A 16,281-nucleotide genomic window follows, 5' to 3' on the forward strand; every position below is an offset into this window, starting at 1 on the left:
TGCCATGCAGGCTGCAGCCATGGAGGCCAAAAATGCAGAGACTTGTAAACCTCAAATTGAGGGCCTAAAAATTTTGGGTTGGTTTATTGTTTATTTTTAATTAATTTCTCTTTTTAATTTTGTATCCTAATATGAGTGAAAAAATATTTAAAGCAAGGGGACTAGTAATATAATATAAAATTACTTTTTCTTTATCGGTTTTCTCATTTTAGAAAAATTTTATCCTAGTAGAATACAAGATAGGGATGTATCTATTCACACCAAATTAGGGATTAGAGGGAAAGATGTCTATCATAATAAAGAGAACAAAGCCTAAAGGGTAGTTTGTTAAAATTATTCAAACTGTATAGATGGATTCTTGATATCTATCTATCCAAAAAACACAATTTGATTAGTTTGGTTAAACAAAGCTTGAGCAAAATAACATTTAGTGATATGATTTTTTGCTCAAATGAAAAAATAACAAGTACACAGGAATGAATTAGTTTACAGAAACTATGGTATGCCTTTGTGGAAAGCTAGGCAAAAGCAATTGCATATGCATCAAAATTAAATTAATATGCCAGAAAAGGAAAGTAATGAATTAAAGGCTCAAAGTCACAACTTAAATTCACAGAAACATTCAGGTAGAGCAGAGCCTCTTCCATTGACAAAATCATCTCTGTGAAGCTTCCATAGTTCTTGCATCAACTCCTTTCCCTCCAGACCCTTCGACGTGAGCTCCGCAAAGCCTTTTCGGCTCAAGAATAGGGTCTTGTACAATCCTTTGAAAGCTCTCATCGCCGAAACCATCTTATCCATGTTCCCAAAATATGTAGCTACATAAGAATCACTATTGATGGAAACATAATAATCCAAAGCAGCTTTTGTATTGCCATGCATGTTCATGAAGTCTTCACCACTAAGAAGGCTAGACTTGGTAAATATATTGGTGTAGACGTCTGTTAAGCCTTCGATTTCCATCAACCCATCTCCGGCTGCAAGGTATATATTTGTGGTTGGTGAGATAGAAAGTGATTTAAGTATTAAAGCTGTCTCATTAGGTGTAAGAGGACATTTCCCACGTAACCGCCATATCCGGGCTAATTCTCCAGTCCATGGTTTTCGGTCTATTTGAGCTGCTTCTATGGCTTTCATGGAGGTAGGTGAAAGCCCTGGATACTGGCACTGGCTGTATGCAACCATGTCAGGCTCAAATCGAAGATGAAGGGACATAAAGGGTTTAGGTATCGCATCCAGAAGCTGAGAGGCTTTCGTTTCCAAGGATCTGGTGAGACGCAGTGCCTTGTAACAAGCTTGACACAGAGCAGCTTTTGCATACAAAGGGTATCTGCAAAGTTATGAGAATATCAAAGTGCTACCAAATTTACAAAAGTGAATGAAATTGGAAAATATTACACACTGATTGAATTATTCTTGCCCATAGAACATAGTCGATGATTTTGATCATGGACAATGATGAGGTGTTCAGGAATTAATCTCACACTAAAGTTAATGATAAGAATTTTCTCATTATTAGTATTGCCATAACAAAGTGAAATATCCCTCTAAAAAATTGAAGACAAATAAGAATACATGGAAGCAAAACCTAACCCAAGTCACACTGAAATTCTGAGTCAGCAAATATCCCAAGTGTCTTTTATTTTAAAAGCAGTTAATTTTTTTATTATTTTAAAAGCATGGTCATACCTGTCCCTTCTTTGAGACGCCGCTGGTGTGATTGAAATGTATTTATGTTCTAGTAGGGATGGAAGAACACTTTCAATATAATCAAATTGGCCTTTCCGTTTGCTACAATCCACGTGAACAGGTTCTTTTGAAGCAATCTCCGGTGGTAACTGTTTGACAACTTTGACAAAGCCATTCATTTGTTCAATGAAGTAGTCTACATCATACACATCTGCAAAGCCACTGTTATTGAATCAAGTAAGTCAATTCAGCATGACTAAGACACATGGTATGTCGTAACTTCAAATACCATCGATTAAATGATAGCAATTTACCGGCCAACATATCATTTCTAAATAAAAAATTGGGGAATTAAAACAACCTCACATAAATTGAAGGTTACCTTGATTCATTCCAATATGAAGCCACTTCAAACTTTGGCAGGACAAGGGTTGCATTTAAAAGACGAGCAATGCCCACACCATCACAGAACTGCAACCGTTGCAAATTTTATCTCAATTTTAAGAAAGAAGCAAAATTGTTTCAAACAGTTTCTAAAGATCTGAAGTTGAAGTTCAAGAGTATCTTCAAGCACTCACATCTCTTCGCATCTGATTGAGGCCCCCATAGCAATCCACTCTGATATATCCATTGGTTTCTAATGGTAGAGCTGCACCATTTCAAGAATAAACAAAAAACGAAAGCAGTTGTCTGCAATGAAAGCCAATTAAGGTTGATTCAGAAAAATAAAAAGCCAATCCGCAACCCGACCCAACTTGACCCTATCCCTGTCCTTTGTAACTCTACTATCAAAAATCATAATTCTTGACTTTTCCACCACAACATTTCTACAACATTAAAATTCCAAAACAAAGCCCTAAATTCATATTATTTAATTTAATGAACTCCTCCTATACAAGTACCCTCATTCCAAAGTCCAAACAATTTCAAGCTATGGGACTAACACTATATTATGAATGCGAAATCAAACTAAAACTCATTTCACTGAATGAATCTAGTTTTTTTAATCCAACAGATTAATGGAAATAACAAACTTTTAACCTCCAAGCAGAAACCTCATGCAAACAAATATCATTTGATTATAAACATTAAGTACCTGTTTGATGCCCTTGTAGCCACCAATTGCAAGGTCTCCACTCTACTAATCTCCGAACACTCCATATATCCACCTCCCCTCTGCAGTCACACATATATACACACAGAAACACCAATTCTCAGATCAGTAACCACTAACCAGAAATTAGACAACAATAACAACAAAACCTTATGCCACAAGGTGGAATCAACTATATAGATCATATCTATATTTAGTCTATTTATACTTAAATCCCTTTAGATAATGAACACTGCCCAAAATTGAAAAATACCCATTTGGCAAGTTCAAAACTTTATGGCAGACCTAACATAAACAACTAAATAAACAAAATGGGAAGTGTGGAAGCCGTGGCCAAAATAAAAAAAATGCCATATTCCAAATTGATTATACCCAGTTGCTAAGTCCAAAACTTTATAGTTGATTAGGCAAAAATAAATGAAAAAATCGAAGGGATTGGAGATCAATGAACTTACAGTAGTGGTGGTTTCCCAGAAAGAGGAATTTGGGAGAAAGGGGAAGAAGAAGGAGGGGATAGAAGTGCGAAAAGAATGAGGAGTGAGAGCGTGGCGACGAGAATGCTGAAGACAGGTTTCACTGAGAAAACGAACATTTCATTTCACAAGAAACCAAGTGATCAAGCTGTGTGATCTTTGTCTTTCTCTTCGATTTTGTGATTTGATCCGCGAGAATGGCACAGCTCATAAATAATAACACCCAAACAATTACATAATTTATAGGGCAAAACACTACAATAAGCCAACATCACTTCAAATTTACGTAAATGAGCCAAAAGGAAAATCGATTCAGCAATAAGCCAAATCGTATTTTAATGTAATTCGAACAGGCTAGTTCGAACTGCATTTAGGAATAAATCGAACCAGGCCAGTTCGAATTAGGAAGAAAGAGTTGATAGTAAATCGAACCAGGCTGGTTCGAACTAGCATTGCATGTAATTCGAACCACCCCAGTTCGAATTATAGGTAATTTAGGGTCTTCAAGTAATTCAAACCACCCTGGTTCGAATTACACTTAAGCTGCGTTCTAAGTAATTCAAAACACCCTGGTTCGAATTACTAGTGATTGTGCTATATAAGGAGTTCGAATCAGCCTCATTCGAACCATTCTCACCTTCCCCTACCCCACCAAATCTCATAGAAAAGGACCCAGATTCTCTCCGACAAAGACCTGAACGGAATACTCTGCTGATGGGGGACGATCCGGCACGGTTATATCGCTTGGATGGAGTCGCCCATATAGCTGGGGTCATCAACGAGGATGTTAGTACGGATATAACTTTGTTCTACCGGTACATGTGAGTTAGTGGTTTTGCATGCAGGTTAGATGGTGGTTTATGTTATTGGTTTATGTTAGTGGTTTCTGTTAATGGTTTCTGTTAGTGGTTTATGTTAGTAGTTTATATTAGTGGTTTTGCATGCGGGTTAGATGGTGGTTTAGTTGGTGGTTTATGTTAGTGGTTTCTGTTAGTGGTTTATGTTAGTGGTTTATGTTAGTGGTTTATGTTGGTGGTTTATCTTAGTGGTTTGTGTAAGTGGTTTATGTAAGTGGTTTACGTTAACGGTTTATGTTAGTGGTTTATGTTAGCGGTTTAGTTGTTAGTGGTTTATGTTAGTTGTTAACGGTTTATGTTAGTGGTTTGTGTAAGTGGTTTATGTTAGTGGTTTATGTTAGCGGTTTAGTTGTGGTTGTTTAATGTTAGATCTTTCATGTCAGTGGTTTATGCTGGTTTCTTATGTTAGTTGTTTATGCAAGTGGTTCTCGTTCATGGATTTTTAAGCGCTTATATTTAGTACGATTTTTAGGTTTATCAATTATCGTGTTGATTATCTTTGTCATTGGTAATTAAGTTGGTCCCACTAATGCAGTTCATTTCTTCCGCAGCCTCAGCGATGCATCAGGAGCATGCGGCGGCAGCAGGGCATGGTCCTCGATGACAGATACGTTCCGTACCTGCAGATGGCAGGTCTTTACCATCTTGCAAGGCTGAACGATAGATGGTTCCGGTTGGACGAGGCCCTTGTCAGTGCGTTTGTCGAGCGATGGCGTCCGGAGACGTACTTGCCATACAGATGTGTGCCGTCGATGCTAACTAGCGGCTTGCAATGACGGAATGCCTCGATGCACGGTGGAAACGTCCAGAAAAGTATGTGAAAATAGGCTTGAGACTCGTCAACTTGTCCACCAACTCGAACGGGGCTCGTGCGTAGGACTGCAACAGTACTCGGCATCGTTAACTGGACTCCCAACACCCACCTAGGGAGCTCGTTGTATGACTCATCCCAGTCACCGTAGATGAGGGAAATAGCCTTCTGCTTCGCCATCCAGACCCTCCTGTAAGTCGGCATAAACCCAAAGTGTGCTGCTGTGGCATTTAGGAGCACCTTTATGCTGACGGATGCATCGGCCCTGACCATTGGCATAATGAACGCCGAAATCACATGATAATCCAAGCTCCTGTGGTCACTCGAGATGGAGGTCGCAAGACAAGTGTGAGGTCCATTGTACCGTTTAACCTCCCAAATGCCCTTGCGCTGCCTGAGGCTCAGTCGAATCAACCAGGTGCACCCATTCCCAAACTCAGAACACTTGCCCACATAACGGCGATGATCAGACTCCACTACCTTGTACTGTACCCCTCGCCGGATGCTGTAGGTCGTCACACTTAACAGGGCCTCATCTTTATCTTGAAATTGCTGACCAACCTGGAACTCTGTCAGACCAGCTGTCCCTTCCGCATCTCTAGCTCCGAATCCAACGGAATGCCCTGAAACACCCTCCTGCCTCATGGCGTCCAGGTCCAAAGAGGAAAAATATGGTGGATACTGCTGTGTGCCAGAACTAGAACCACCGACCGCCAATGCAGGCTCACTCGGTCCGACATCGTCGCCGCTGTCATCCTCAATCATATCCGGCTCGACGTCGTCCGCCTCTGCATCATCCAACAATCCGTCTCCGACGCCCACTGGTGGAACGCCCTGTAAACCGTTCGGCGGAACATCAAATGATCCTACCACGTCGCCTACTCCGTCATTGAGATCAACAGCAAAAGACGGGGAGGCGACCGGTTGGACCGCTGTCTCGTACACAGGGACGGACGAAGAAGCAACGGCAGGCCTGGAACTGGAACCGGCTGCCGTGGCTACAGTCGTAGTATTCCGGTTCGAACCCCCTGAGCTGGATACCACATCAACCAGCTTTGCCAACAATTCTGGTGTCCTCACCTCTGGGAACTGCCTCCGACAAAGAAACAAAACTTGCAAGTCCTCATCACTACCAATCGTGAAACAATCATACTTCACAGTATCCTGCAGGACCGTGACTGGAATGCGATAGAAAAACTTCTTAACCCGCTTCGCACCTTCCACACCGAGTTTCATCAGCACAGATCTAACAAGGTCATCATAGCTCGTCGTAGGACTGACGACAATACAGAGGGGATCCTTATCTGTGAACTTCACACCGGAACGAGTTTTCCTCTTAATGGATCCTCTGTGGTGAACCAAAACACCAAAACTCTCCTCACTAGCCATCTTACACCCTCTAATGAGAGTAACTCACGTTTACAACCCTATATATACTGCTCTGTATACCACTAAATCGAACCAAGGTGGTTCGAATTAGAAGTTGTGTAATTCGAACCAGCGTGGTTCGAATTACTTAATGCAGCATATTTACCTATAATTCGAACCAGCCTGGTTCGAATTATATGATACAGCTTCTCTCTCTGTAAATCGAACCAGCCTGGTTCGATTTACTTCAAGCTTCTTCTCTCTTTGTAGTTCGAACTGCAGTGGTTCGAATTATTAACAAATAGAGTTCGAACCACCCTGGTTCGAATTATATAAAAATACGGTCTGACTTATTGCTGAAACGATTTTCGTTTTGGCGTATTTACGTTACAGGATTCTTCACTTGGCTTATTAGGGTTTTTTGCCCTAAAAATGACGTAATTACAAAATTAAAAACAGTGTATGAATCCAATTAAAAAAAATATAAAGATCTAATTAAAAATTTGGTGAAACTATAAGGACTAACAAAATAATTAAATCTTTTTCTTTTTATCATTAGTATTTGTATTAAAGTATTGAAATTGCATCAAATCAAATATTTTATGTTTACTCTCAATTAATTAATCATAATAATTCTTTTATATAAATTAACATGAAGTGTTTCTTTTGACTTAAAAATTAAAAAGTTATTAAATGCATTAGAGTATACTAACTTATTCTTTTATTTGCTAAATTTAGTTAATACTGATAATAATATGAAATTAATCAAAATGATAAATATTCTTTATAAATAATATTAAATTTAAGATATTAAAAAAAAAAGTTAAATTCTTTTATCTAGGTTAAGTATTTCTTTTCGGCACTACTATTGCCAATTTGCCATTATTTTCAGCTTCCATATTCGTCACTCAAAAACAGAACAGAAAAGAGAAAAAGAGAAGAAGACACTCGTAGTGGCGGCACGCTCTCTTCACCCTCCAAGCTGCGAATTTCCGGTACGGCCATGATTTCTCTTGATCTTTAATATCTTCTCTGTGTCCTCTTTTGCCGTTATTGTGATTTTGTTTTTTCATATGAAGTGGTATAAAAGCTGCACACCATGTGTTTGATGTTTTGCTTGATGTATATTATTGTAATATTTTACCTCAGTGAATATATACTGCCATATACTTAAAGCAACAAGGTTTTTTATGCTGTGCTAGGTTTTTGCGTAATCCTTATAGATACAAAATGGGTAAAGCTAAAAAAGGACCTAAATTTGCTGTGAGGAAGAAGGTTATTACCACCAAAGCTATCAAAAGGTGAGTTTTTCTATTTTCGTTTTCTAAATTTCCTATTTTGTTTGGTTTAGCTCAATTTCAAGTCCTTTGTTTTAATTCATATATTGGAATATTGGAATTCAGCTACAAGCAGGAGGTTTTGGACCCAAGAAAGAAGGATCATGACAAGGAAAAGCTACCCAGAAACGTGTAAGGCTTCATGAGGACTATCAGTTATCTCTTTCTTTTTAATGTTTTTTTTATCTATTTTGACTACTGTTTTCAATAACCCATGGTCCGAATTTGCTTCATTTAGGCCTCGCTATTCTTCAGCACTTTTCTTTGAATACAATACTGCATTGGGATCCCCTTATCGTGTTCTAATCGATACCAACTTCATCAATTTCTCCATCCAAAATAAAGTGAGTGTGCTTAACTTTTAATTTTTTATTTTTTATTTGAATGAAGTTCAATGTGGGTAGAACATAATAAAAATTAAAAATATGTATATATATATACCTACTGTCATATTTCTCAGGAAAGACATCTTTCTTGTCTCTTTTTCCAAATTTGTGTAACCTTATAACTTGGTGGCATTTCTTGTCATGGACTACTTTGTTCGTATTTGTGTGATATGTAGCTAATAATGTTTGTGACCATGTGTTGATGATGATAGTCATGATTCTGTCGTCATTCTAACATGTAACCTTGTTAACATGTGAGGGAATTAAAATCAATTACTATCAAATGTATAATTTTCGTGTTAAGTTTCCTAGTTGGTCACTCACAAATCTTTGGCCTTGTTTATGCAGTTGGAGCTGGAGAAGGAAATGCTGAAGTGTTTATATGCAAAATGTGAGTTAGAAGCAATGGTTACTTACCTAAGTTCATGCCATCATAGCTTTGCCAAGATTATAAGATTCTTTTCCCCTATTGGGCAGTGAACACATTAATTCCAATCCCACGTTATCTTCTTACCCTTGGTCTATTGGTGTTTTGGATTCTCAGGCACTCCTTGTATCACGGATTGTGTGATGGCAGAGCTTGAGAAGTTAGGGCAGAAATATCGTGTAGCTCTAAGGTAGATGTTTTGTGTTGTGCCTTATATAGTTGATTATGTGGCTATATCTTCATATGCTTGTGATGCATATATATATAGTCTCTGTTTTTGCAAACCTTCATCATCACCATGTCCTTTATTAAAACTTTGGTTGACAAAGAAACAGACCATTGCTCCTCTGAAATACCTAACTTTTCAAAAGAAAAGTAGATATACCACTTGAAATTTTACTCATTTATCAGTTTTGTTTGAAATTGAAAGAGACATATTGAAGCTCTAATTCAAATAGATTAAATCACATTGCTTGAAACATCTCTTAAAACGACACAGGTTTAGGTTGAAGAAATCATGGGACTCGGTGATTTTTTCCCCCTTTGAAACATTGTAGTTCTCAGCCTCTAGCTTGCTTGCTTATGCTACTATTGGTCATATTTCTTTGATAGGCCATTTCTTTGATTTAGATGAAAGAGAAACAACATTTTTTTTAAAGTAAACGTACCCGGAAGATGTACATTTTGACACCTTAATGAGTCCTCAAAAGACTATAATTTAAGGTATAACTTGTTTGAATACAGATCTTACTAGGTCCAAGGTGTAGTTTTACTTTTCTTCTCATTTCCTTTTTATGATAAATGATTATAATAGTTTCAGCTTCTTAGTATATTTTAAGGTATAACGTGTTTGGATACAAATCTTACAAGGGCTAGAGTGTAGCTGTTTTTTTTTTTTTCTTTCCTTTTTGTTGATAAATTATTACTATATTCAGCTTCTTATATACAAGTTTTTATTTTTGTACATGACAGGATTGCAAAGGATCCACGATTTGAGAGAATACTCTGTACTCATAAAGGGACCTATGCTGATGACTGTATTGTTGATAGAGTTACTCGGGTGTGGTTCTATTTTAATTATGTGTGATACTTTTGTTTGTTTTCAAGTATCTGTTAAAAATGTTTCGCAGACAACTGTTAATTTCTTTTCATCCCAATTTATTTACACAAACCATTTTCTTGTAAGCAGAATAAGTGCTACATTGTTGCAACTTGTGATCGGGACTTGAAGAGGAGGATCCGAAAGGTAAAGTCATTAGTCTCTTTTTTGCTTTGCTTGCGTTGCTTCTGAATGCAATTGTGTGATTCATGAAGTTGGTTTGTCTATTGCAGATTCCTGGTGTGCCAATAATGTACATCACGAAACGCCAGTACTCGATTGAGCGCTTACCTGAAGCAACTATGGGTGGAGGTAAACACTATTATATAATATATATACAACACAATATAATTTATTTTCTGTTTTCATTTTTGTTTTTGCCTTTTCCCTCATAAAATTTTGAAAATAAAATGTACTACATCGGAAATAAAATAGAAACGAATCTAACCCTTTATTTTTATTTTTTATTTTCATATTTGGTACTAAACGAACTGAACTATGATTCTTAATACAGCACCAAGAATATGATGGAGTGACAGAAATGGCAAAGCTCTGTATACTGATAATTCATGCTAGATCTTGTTACAGTTTTGATCCTTTTCTAGCAGCATGGAATTCGAGAAGCTTGGCATGTACACTGTTAGATTGTTTCATGAAATTTGCCTAGTTTAATTTCATAGTTATATGTTATCAAATTTTGTTAATATATGTAGGTTAAACCTAATGTCTCACATACTCCAATGTTCTTCGTTAAATCACTTGCTGAAGATTAGAAATCGTAAAGTTGAAATTCTCCGGTATAAGCTTTACAAATTGTATGAGAAAATGGATGATAGCAATAGTATATAAACTTCATCAAGAATTTGTTAATGTTGAGATACGTCTCTTTTAACTCTTGAATAGTTCTATCTTACACATTATTCTTTGACCAAAGCTCTATTTAATTTGGTCATAGTAATTATAGAATTCAAACTAAATTGACGGATTATCAATGACCTTTTTTGATAATTCTACTGCCAAGAATAATTTAAATTTATATTGAGTAGAGGATCGTTTTTATCTCCAAACGTTCGAGGTAAGTTTCAAAGTTGTCATTAAGATTTGAATCGTTTTATTTAAGTTTCTAACGTTTCAAAATTGACTCAATATTGTCCTGCCGTCAGGAATTGTGCCATCAACAATTTGTTAACGGAATTGATGGTGGGATAAATTGAGATGATTTTGAAACGTTAGGGGTTTAAATAGTTAGAGACTTAAATAGGACGAACACGGTGGGAACAAAAACAATATATAGAAATAAATTTTAATTTTATCTTTCAATAATATCAATTTTTTACGGTACATGGTTATTCAATTATTTTTTAATTACATCTAAATAAATTATACTTAATCACATTTAATTTTATTTTAAATAAATTTATTTTTTTTATAATTTTACTCTTAAAAATTTTTATTTATCATAAAATGTTTGTAGAATAATTAGTATATAAATTTGTGGGAGAAAAAAAATGATACACATACAATAAAACATTTGGACTTCAAATTCACCGAAATATAACTTTTGCAAATTGCATACGAAAATGTATTTTTCCAGTGAACTATGTAAACTGCGAGAGGGGTCCCACGGATTGCAAATATATATAAACTGCGGTAGGGGTCTCGCAGTTTTTGTGTAAGGTGGAAACGTACATAAATCGCGACAAGGGTCCAGCGGTTTATGCTCTAGTATAAATATGCGATAGAGGAGTCGCGGATTATTCAGTTTGAACCACTTTGATATTGTTAGAGAGAGAAAGAGACGTTCTGAGAGGGGGAGAGGAAAGTGTGGCGAGGAAGACATTCTGACTTTTTTCGGGTCAGGACCATGGTGGACGAACGCAGTCTTTATCGGCTCAACGGCGTTGCGCACATAATTGACAGCATCAACGAAGAGGTAAGTTTGTTTTCTTTATTTATTGTATTTCACTATTTCATATAACATTAAGTGTAGTATTCGGGTTTGGTAGTTAGAACACATAATTTAGGATTGGTCAGTTTAGGATTTCAAAGTTACGATGTAAAATTTAGAGATAGGATAAAATGTTTAAGTAGAATGATGATCCTAATTGTTGTATTTTACATTGTTAAATTTTAAAATTATAAGTTTAGTATTTGTTTATTTTAAATTAAAGATTTGAGTCTTATATTTAAGCTTTATTAATTTGAATTTAAAATGATAAGTTTAGTATCTGTTTCTGGTTAAACTTGTTTAGTATCTATGGGTTAAACTTGTTAGTGATGGAATTTCATTTGGTTTTGGTTATTTCTCTCACATGCTACAGCCTCTACATGACAGGATCATACCCTATCTGGTGAGGGTTGGGTTGTACCACCTGGCGAGACTCAACACGAGGTGGTTCTGGTTGGATGAGCATTCATTGAGAGGTGGTGTTCTGAGACGCACACCTTTCACATACCATTCGGGGAGTGCACCATCACGCTGCAGGATGTTGCATACCAGCTGGGGTTGCCCGTAGATAGTTTACCTGTATCCGGGTGCCTTACAGATTTCAAGAAGCTGATGGATGATGGTAGACCCGCTTAGGAGTGGTTTCAGGAACTATTTGGCAAGCTTCTCCTGCCGAATAAGGTAAAGCAGTTTACATTCCACTTCAGCTGGTTCCATGAGATTCAGGGTGCTGCCGAGGATGCTACCGAGGACACCGTACAGATATATGCACAGGCTTATATTATAATGCTGCTATCCACTCAGTTGTTCAGTGACAAGAGTGGAAATCGGGTTCATATACGGTGGTTGCCCTTTGTGGCAAGGCTTGACGAGATGGGCAATTATAATTGGGCTTCGGCAGCATTGGCATGGCTATATCGATGCATGTGTCGGGTTGCCAACAGAAATGTGACGAACTTGGCCGGCCCGCTCCAGCTACTGCAATCTTGGATTTTCTGGCGGTTCGCTAGTCTCAGACCGTAGGGATTCGACGTTTTCTCTTTTCCGTTAGCTTCCAGGTATCGATATATGGGCACTTAGACTTTCAGTTTTAGTTTTTAAGGTTCTAGTTATTAACTAAGCTATTCCCAGTTTATATATTCATATAACGTTGTCTTCGTTCAGGTGGGCCACGTATTTATCGACATCCGACCGCAAGGAGGAGAGAGTTATCCAGTGTCGCCTTGCATTGGACCGCTTAAGTGATCGAGATGTAATTTGTTTATTTTTGTTGCCAATTTTTTCTCTTTGTTTGCCTACATGTTTAGTGTTTAATGTATTAATGGAGCATTCTGTAAACATTTGCAGATTGTTTGGGAGCCTTATGCTGCGCTCGACGTGCTTGCTACATCTAGAGATTCTAGCCGAGGAGCATAGTCGGTTATGGTGCGCATGTACTAGCCTGATTTACTTCGCTGTCATTGAGTGGCACCAGGTGGACAGGGTGTTGCCACAGCTCGGTGGCGTTCAGCACGTGCCTCAGCCGGCTTTGAACATAGACTGGCTTCATGGCAAGGATGGTATGGGTGGCGAAAGGTGGTTCCCGAGCTACTATCAAGTGTGGCATTTGAGTTGGCAAACAGAGTTGATTCTATTTTGAGTATCCCCAGCCACCAGAGATTCTGCCTCATATGACTGAGTACCACCCATAGTTTCATGTAGACCTTAATGAGCCTACCGGCAGCCCGTATAATAGTTGGTTCAGCATGGAGGTACACCTCCATCTACATACGGTGTGGCCATGCCTGATGATCCTCCCACACAGCAGCCTCAGAGGCCAGCTAGAGTGAGACGGCCTACTCGGTGTGGTACAGGGTCGCATCTCCTTTGAGCATTTGGGGACGATGAGGACTACTAGGATCAGCAGTTGTTTAGTTTATGTTTATTTTCATGACTTGTTGTATTTCTTATTTATGGTTATTTATGGTTACGAACTTGTACTCATGTATGCCTTATTTATGGTTATATATGTTCATGAACATTAACTCATTTGTGCCTTGTTTATTGTCATGAACCTGTTTATAGTTGGTATGCTAACTCTAACAGTCGCTATTTATAGTTGGAGGGCAAATTATACGTTGATAGTTTGATATAATGAAGTCAGTTTCTTGTACTCAACAGAATCACAAACATAAAGACTTTAACTTTACTCAAGAGAATCACAACTACATAGAGAAATGTGGCAGATAATAACCATAGTACATCAAAACAAAATAACAACAAGGACTATACATTCAAGCCAACAACATAACACACTAAAACAGGACAAGAAAACAAATACAAAAAGAACAAGAAAACAAATACAAAAAGGACAATAAAACTTAATCACAACGACTTCATGACACATATGCATCGGCTCCAGCCGCGGATCCTCGCTGAGGGCAACTCCTATGAGTGTATCTCGTCTGCCTGTATAGCCCACAACGCTTCGGCCTATCAATATCGGCCTCATCTATGGTGTTGCGGATTCGGGTAGACCTCGGCCACCCTTGTCTGGCACGTCGCATGTTAGGATCAGGAACGACAGTCGGACCGTCATAAAGTGGCCAGAGCCCTTCTGAAATAAGTGGCAGAAACCCCATCCAGTATACACTAAACACCTTACTCATGGTATAAACTTCATGAACGTATGTGGCCCAGTCCAATCGGGACTGAGCACAACATGCAATCGCATGGCAGCACAGGTAATAGAGAGCTTGAAAATACCCGTAGTCACAAGCGTGATCCCTGAGAGAAACCCGATACGAACCAAGCAAGAAGTTACCGGTAGGAGTCGTCTTAGCCATAGTATACTCAGACTGATGCCTATCAAATAGAGTAACAGTGAAGCATCTCGAATCTCTCAAGTTGCGCTCTATCGCCTTATCCAGTGCCTGGCAAAATCGCTGCCCAGATCCCAACTGCGCCTCTGCTGTCTGACCTCAGATGACAAAAAGCTCTGCTATCCTCCCATACGTGGACTTCACTAATGCAGTAACCGGCAGATTCTGTGTCCCCTTCAATACGGAATTAACACACTTGGATATGTTCGTCGTCATGTGGCCGAACCGTCTGCCTCCATCCTGGTGCTGAGTCCACTTATCGTACTCTAACCAGTTGGCCCAATCACACATGGCACACTCAGATATGTTCGTCATCATGTGGCCGAACCTTCTGTCTTCATCTTGGTGCTGAGTCTACTTATCGTTCTCCAACTGGTTGGCCCAATCACACATGGTCGGATTCTTAGTCCTCATAATATCAAACCAATAGTTAAAGGGGTGCTCTACCGTTTCATATGATGAAGTTCAAAATTTGAGATTGGATAACTTCTTGGAGAAGGTGAAGTGGTGGAGAGAGAGACTAAGAGTAGTGGGAAACGTGTCAGGATAGGCGCGAGTAAATGAAAGGTAATGAATTTCATTTATGATTAATTAATTTCTTATGGCGGCATAGTAAGAGTAGTTAGAATTAAGTGTTTTCATTTTTGGATGATATCAAAAAAACACATTAATCCTAGGGGCAATTTGTTAGTCGAAAATAATTTATTTCGAGAAAAGGGTGTATTCGAGAGTTAGTAAGCGCGTATCTTCGAAGAAGGGCTTGCATCGAGAGAGAATATTTGGCAGGGAATGCTGAGCAAGAGTCAGAACTGCCACGTTTGGTTAATCAGCTGTTCGGTGTGTTAAGTCGAAGGATCCAAGTTTTAAAGGTTACTTCTAGCAGTTACTTTTGTCAAACAAAAGAAGCGGGAACAGTTACTGATGGATTAATATATGTGGGGGTTACATTTCAATCTGATTGGTTGAAGATTTTTATAAATAAGAGAAGACTCGAAGGCACAAGGGTTGAAATTTTGCTTCAGAAAATACTCAAGCACACTTATATCTCAGAGACTTTCTGAGTCTGCGTTCGAGTTACTTTTCTGTAGGTTTTCTTCAACTGTTTTTATCTTTTCATTTATATTTTCTGCAAACTTTACTTTTCTTGCAATTTTATCTTTCAAGCAACATTTAATTTCCTTGTCCAATTTTATATTCCAGTATCTTTATTTTTCATGTCAAAAGTCCTTTGATCTAATTGAAGGCATTTTACTGTTTTATTTAAATTCAATGCAATTCATTTTAAATTTAGTCAGTTTATTTTCAAAATCTTTTATTTATCTTTTCAGATTTTCTTAAGTTTCTGTTCGATCGAAAGGTCTTTGATGCACTTTAAGAAAATTGGTACTCACAGAGCAGTAGGTTTTCGCTCCCAAACCATTAGATATCGAACCACCTTCGATTTGCTAAAAATCCATAGAACACCCCTCTAAAATAACATGTAAGTTATCCTTCATGATGCGTCATATTTTAATTGGTCATTATCTTAACCATAGTTGGGTTATTTTGTAATTTATTATTTAAGATGGGTAATGATATAATTTTTTAGAATATCAAAACTCCACTCCCGTTAATGGAAGCATATTTTCACTCCTTCATACTTTCTTCATCTTATAGTTTCGGTCCTTCCAAGCATCGTCTTCGCGATCGTGACAAGAAGCGCCGACGTCATCGCAATCTACTGCCCTTTCACACAATCTCTCTTTCTTCAGCATCATCCTTAACAATGTCGTTGAATTCCCATTGCCCGTAATTTCACCATCCTTTCCGGTATCATCGCTATCTCCTCTCATTCGAACATGATTAATTATTAGTTTGGTTATTAATTTTTTATTAAAAAAATATATTTTTACTTAATTACATTATGGAACA

At 37.9% G+C, this 16,281-nt stretch overlaps 3 protein-coding genes across 4 annotated transcripts; 1 reads left to right on the forward strand and 2 right to left on the reverse strand.

Annotated features, from left to right (window-relative positions):
- On the reverse strand, positions 367-3,495 carry LOC107619142 (uncharacterized protein At1g04910). Of its 2 annotated transcripts, none has more exons than XM_016321367.2 (6): positions 3,259-3,495; positions 2,786-2,865; positions 2,268-2,338; positions 2,072-2,160; positions 1,690-1,911; positions 367-1,330 (listed from the first exon to the last, which is right to left on the reverse strand). In XM_016321367.2, the coding sequence occupies exons 1-6, from the start codon at positions 3,393-3,395 to the stop codon at positions 598-600; spliced, it is 1,332 nt and encodes a 443-aa protein (XP_016176853.1). In that variant the 5' UTR covers positions 3,396-3,495; the 3' UTR covers positions 367-597. The 2 variants fall into 2 exon arrangements, with proteins under 2 accessions (XP_016176853.1, XP_016176854.1); XM_016321368.2 differs by having other exon boundaries at positions 2,268-2,379; positions 3,259-3,457.
- Positions 4,670-6,180, reverse strand: LOC107614669. The gene is made up of 4 exons (XM_016316812.1): positions 6,078-6,180; positions 5,567-5,972; positions 5,185-5,449; positions 4,670-4,753 (listed from the first exon to the last, which is right to left on the reverse strand). The coding sequence occupies exons 1-4, from the start codon at positions 6,178-6,180 to the stop codon at positions 4,670-4,672; spliced, it is 858 nt and encodes a 285-aa protein (XP_016172298.1).
- LOC107617715 (rRNA-processing protein FCF1 homolog) lies at positions 7,158-10,456 on the forward strand. Its single transcript, XM_016319557.2, has 10 exons — positions 7,158-7,307; positions 7,515-7,613; positions 7,716-7,781; positions 7,888-7,993; positions 8,384-8,426; positions 8,580-8,652; positions 9,435-9,522; positions 9,652-9,708; positions 9,795-9,873; positions 10,076-10,456. The coding sequence occupies exons 2-10, from the start codon at positions 7,543-7,545 to the stop codon at positions 10,087-10,089; spliced, it is 597 nt and encodes a 198-aa protein (XP_016175043.1). The 5' UTR covers positions 7,158-7,307; positions 7,515-7,542; the 3' UTR covers positions 10,090-10,456.

Source organism: Arachis ipaensis, chromosome B09 (genome assembly GCF_000816755.2).
Source record: "Arachis ipaensis cultivar K30076 chromosome B09, Araip1.1, whole genome shotgun sequence".
Taxonomy (NCBI): domain Eukaryota; kingdom Viridiplantae; phylum Streptophyta; class Magnoliopsida; order Fabales; family Fabaceae; genus Arachis; species Arachis ipaensis.

Coding starts and splice junctions, on each gene's coding strand:
- LOC107614669 (XM_016316812.1), bottom strand. CDS start 6,180: ATGAAACTCGGTGTGGAAGGTGCGAAGCGGGTTAAGAAGTTTTTCTAT. Junction 5,450..5,566: donor AGGCAGGAGGGTGTTTCAGG/GCATTCCGTTGG, acceptor GACGACCTACAG/CATCCGGCGAGGGGTACAGT. Junction 4,754..5,184: donor ATGCATCCGTCAGCATAAAG/GTGCTCCTAAAT, acceptor TGCCATCTGCAG/GTACGGAACGTATCTGTCAT.
- LOC107619142 (XM_016321367.2), bottom strand. CDS start 3,395: ATGTTCGTTTTCTCAGTGAAACCTGTCTTCAGCATTCTCGTCGCCACG. Junction 2,866..3,258: donor TCTGGGAAACCACCACTACT/GTAAGTTCATTG, acceptor GTGTGACTGCAG/AGGGGAGGTGGATATATGGA. Junction 2,161..2,267: donor TCAATCAGATGCGAAGAGAT/GTGAGTGCTTGA, acceptor CAACGGTTGCAG/TTCTGTGATGGTGTGGGCAT.
- LOC107617715 (XM_016319557.2), top strand. CDS start 7,543: ATGGGTAAAGCTAAAAAAGGACCTAAATTTGCTGTGAGGAAGAAGGTT. Junction 7,994..8,383: donor ATTTCTCCATCCAAAATAAA/GTGAGTGTGCTT, acceptor TTGTTTATGCAG/TTGGAGCTGGAGAAGGAAAT. Junction 9,709..9,794: donor TGAAGAGGAGGATCCGAAAG/GTAAAGTCATTA, acceptor TGTCTATTGCAG/ATTCCTGGTGTGCCAATAAT.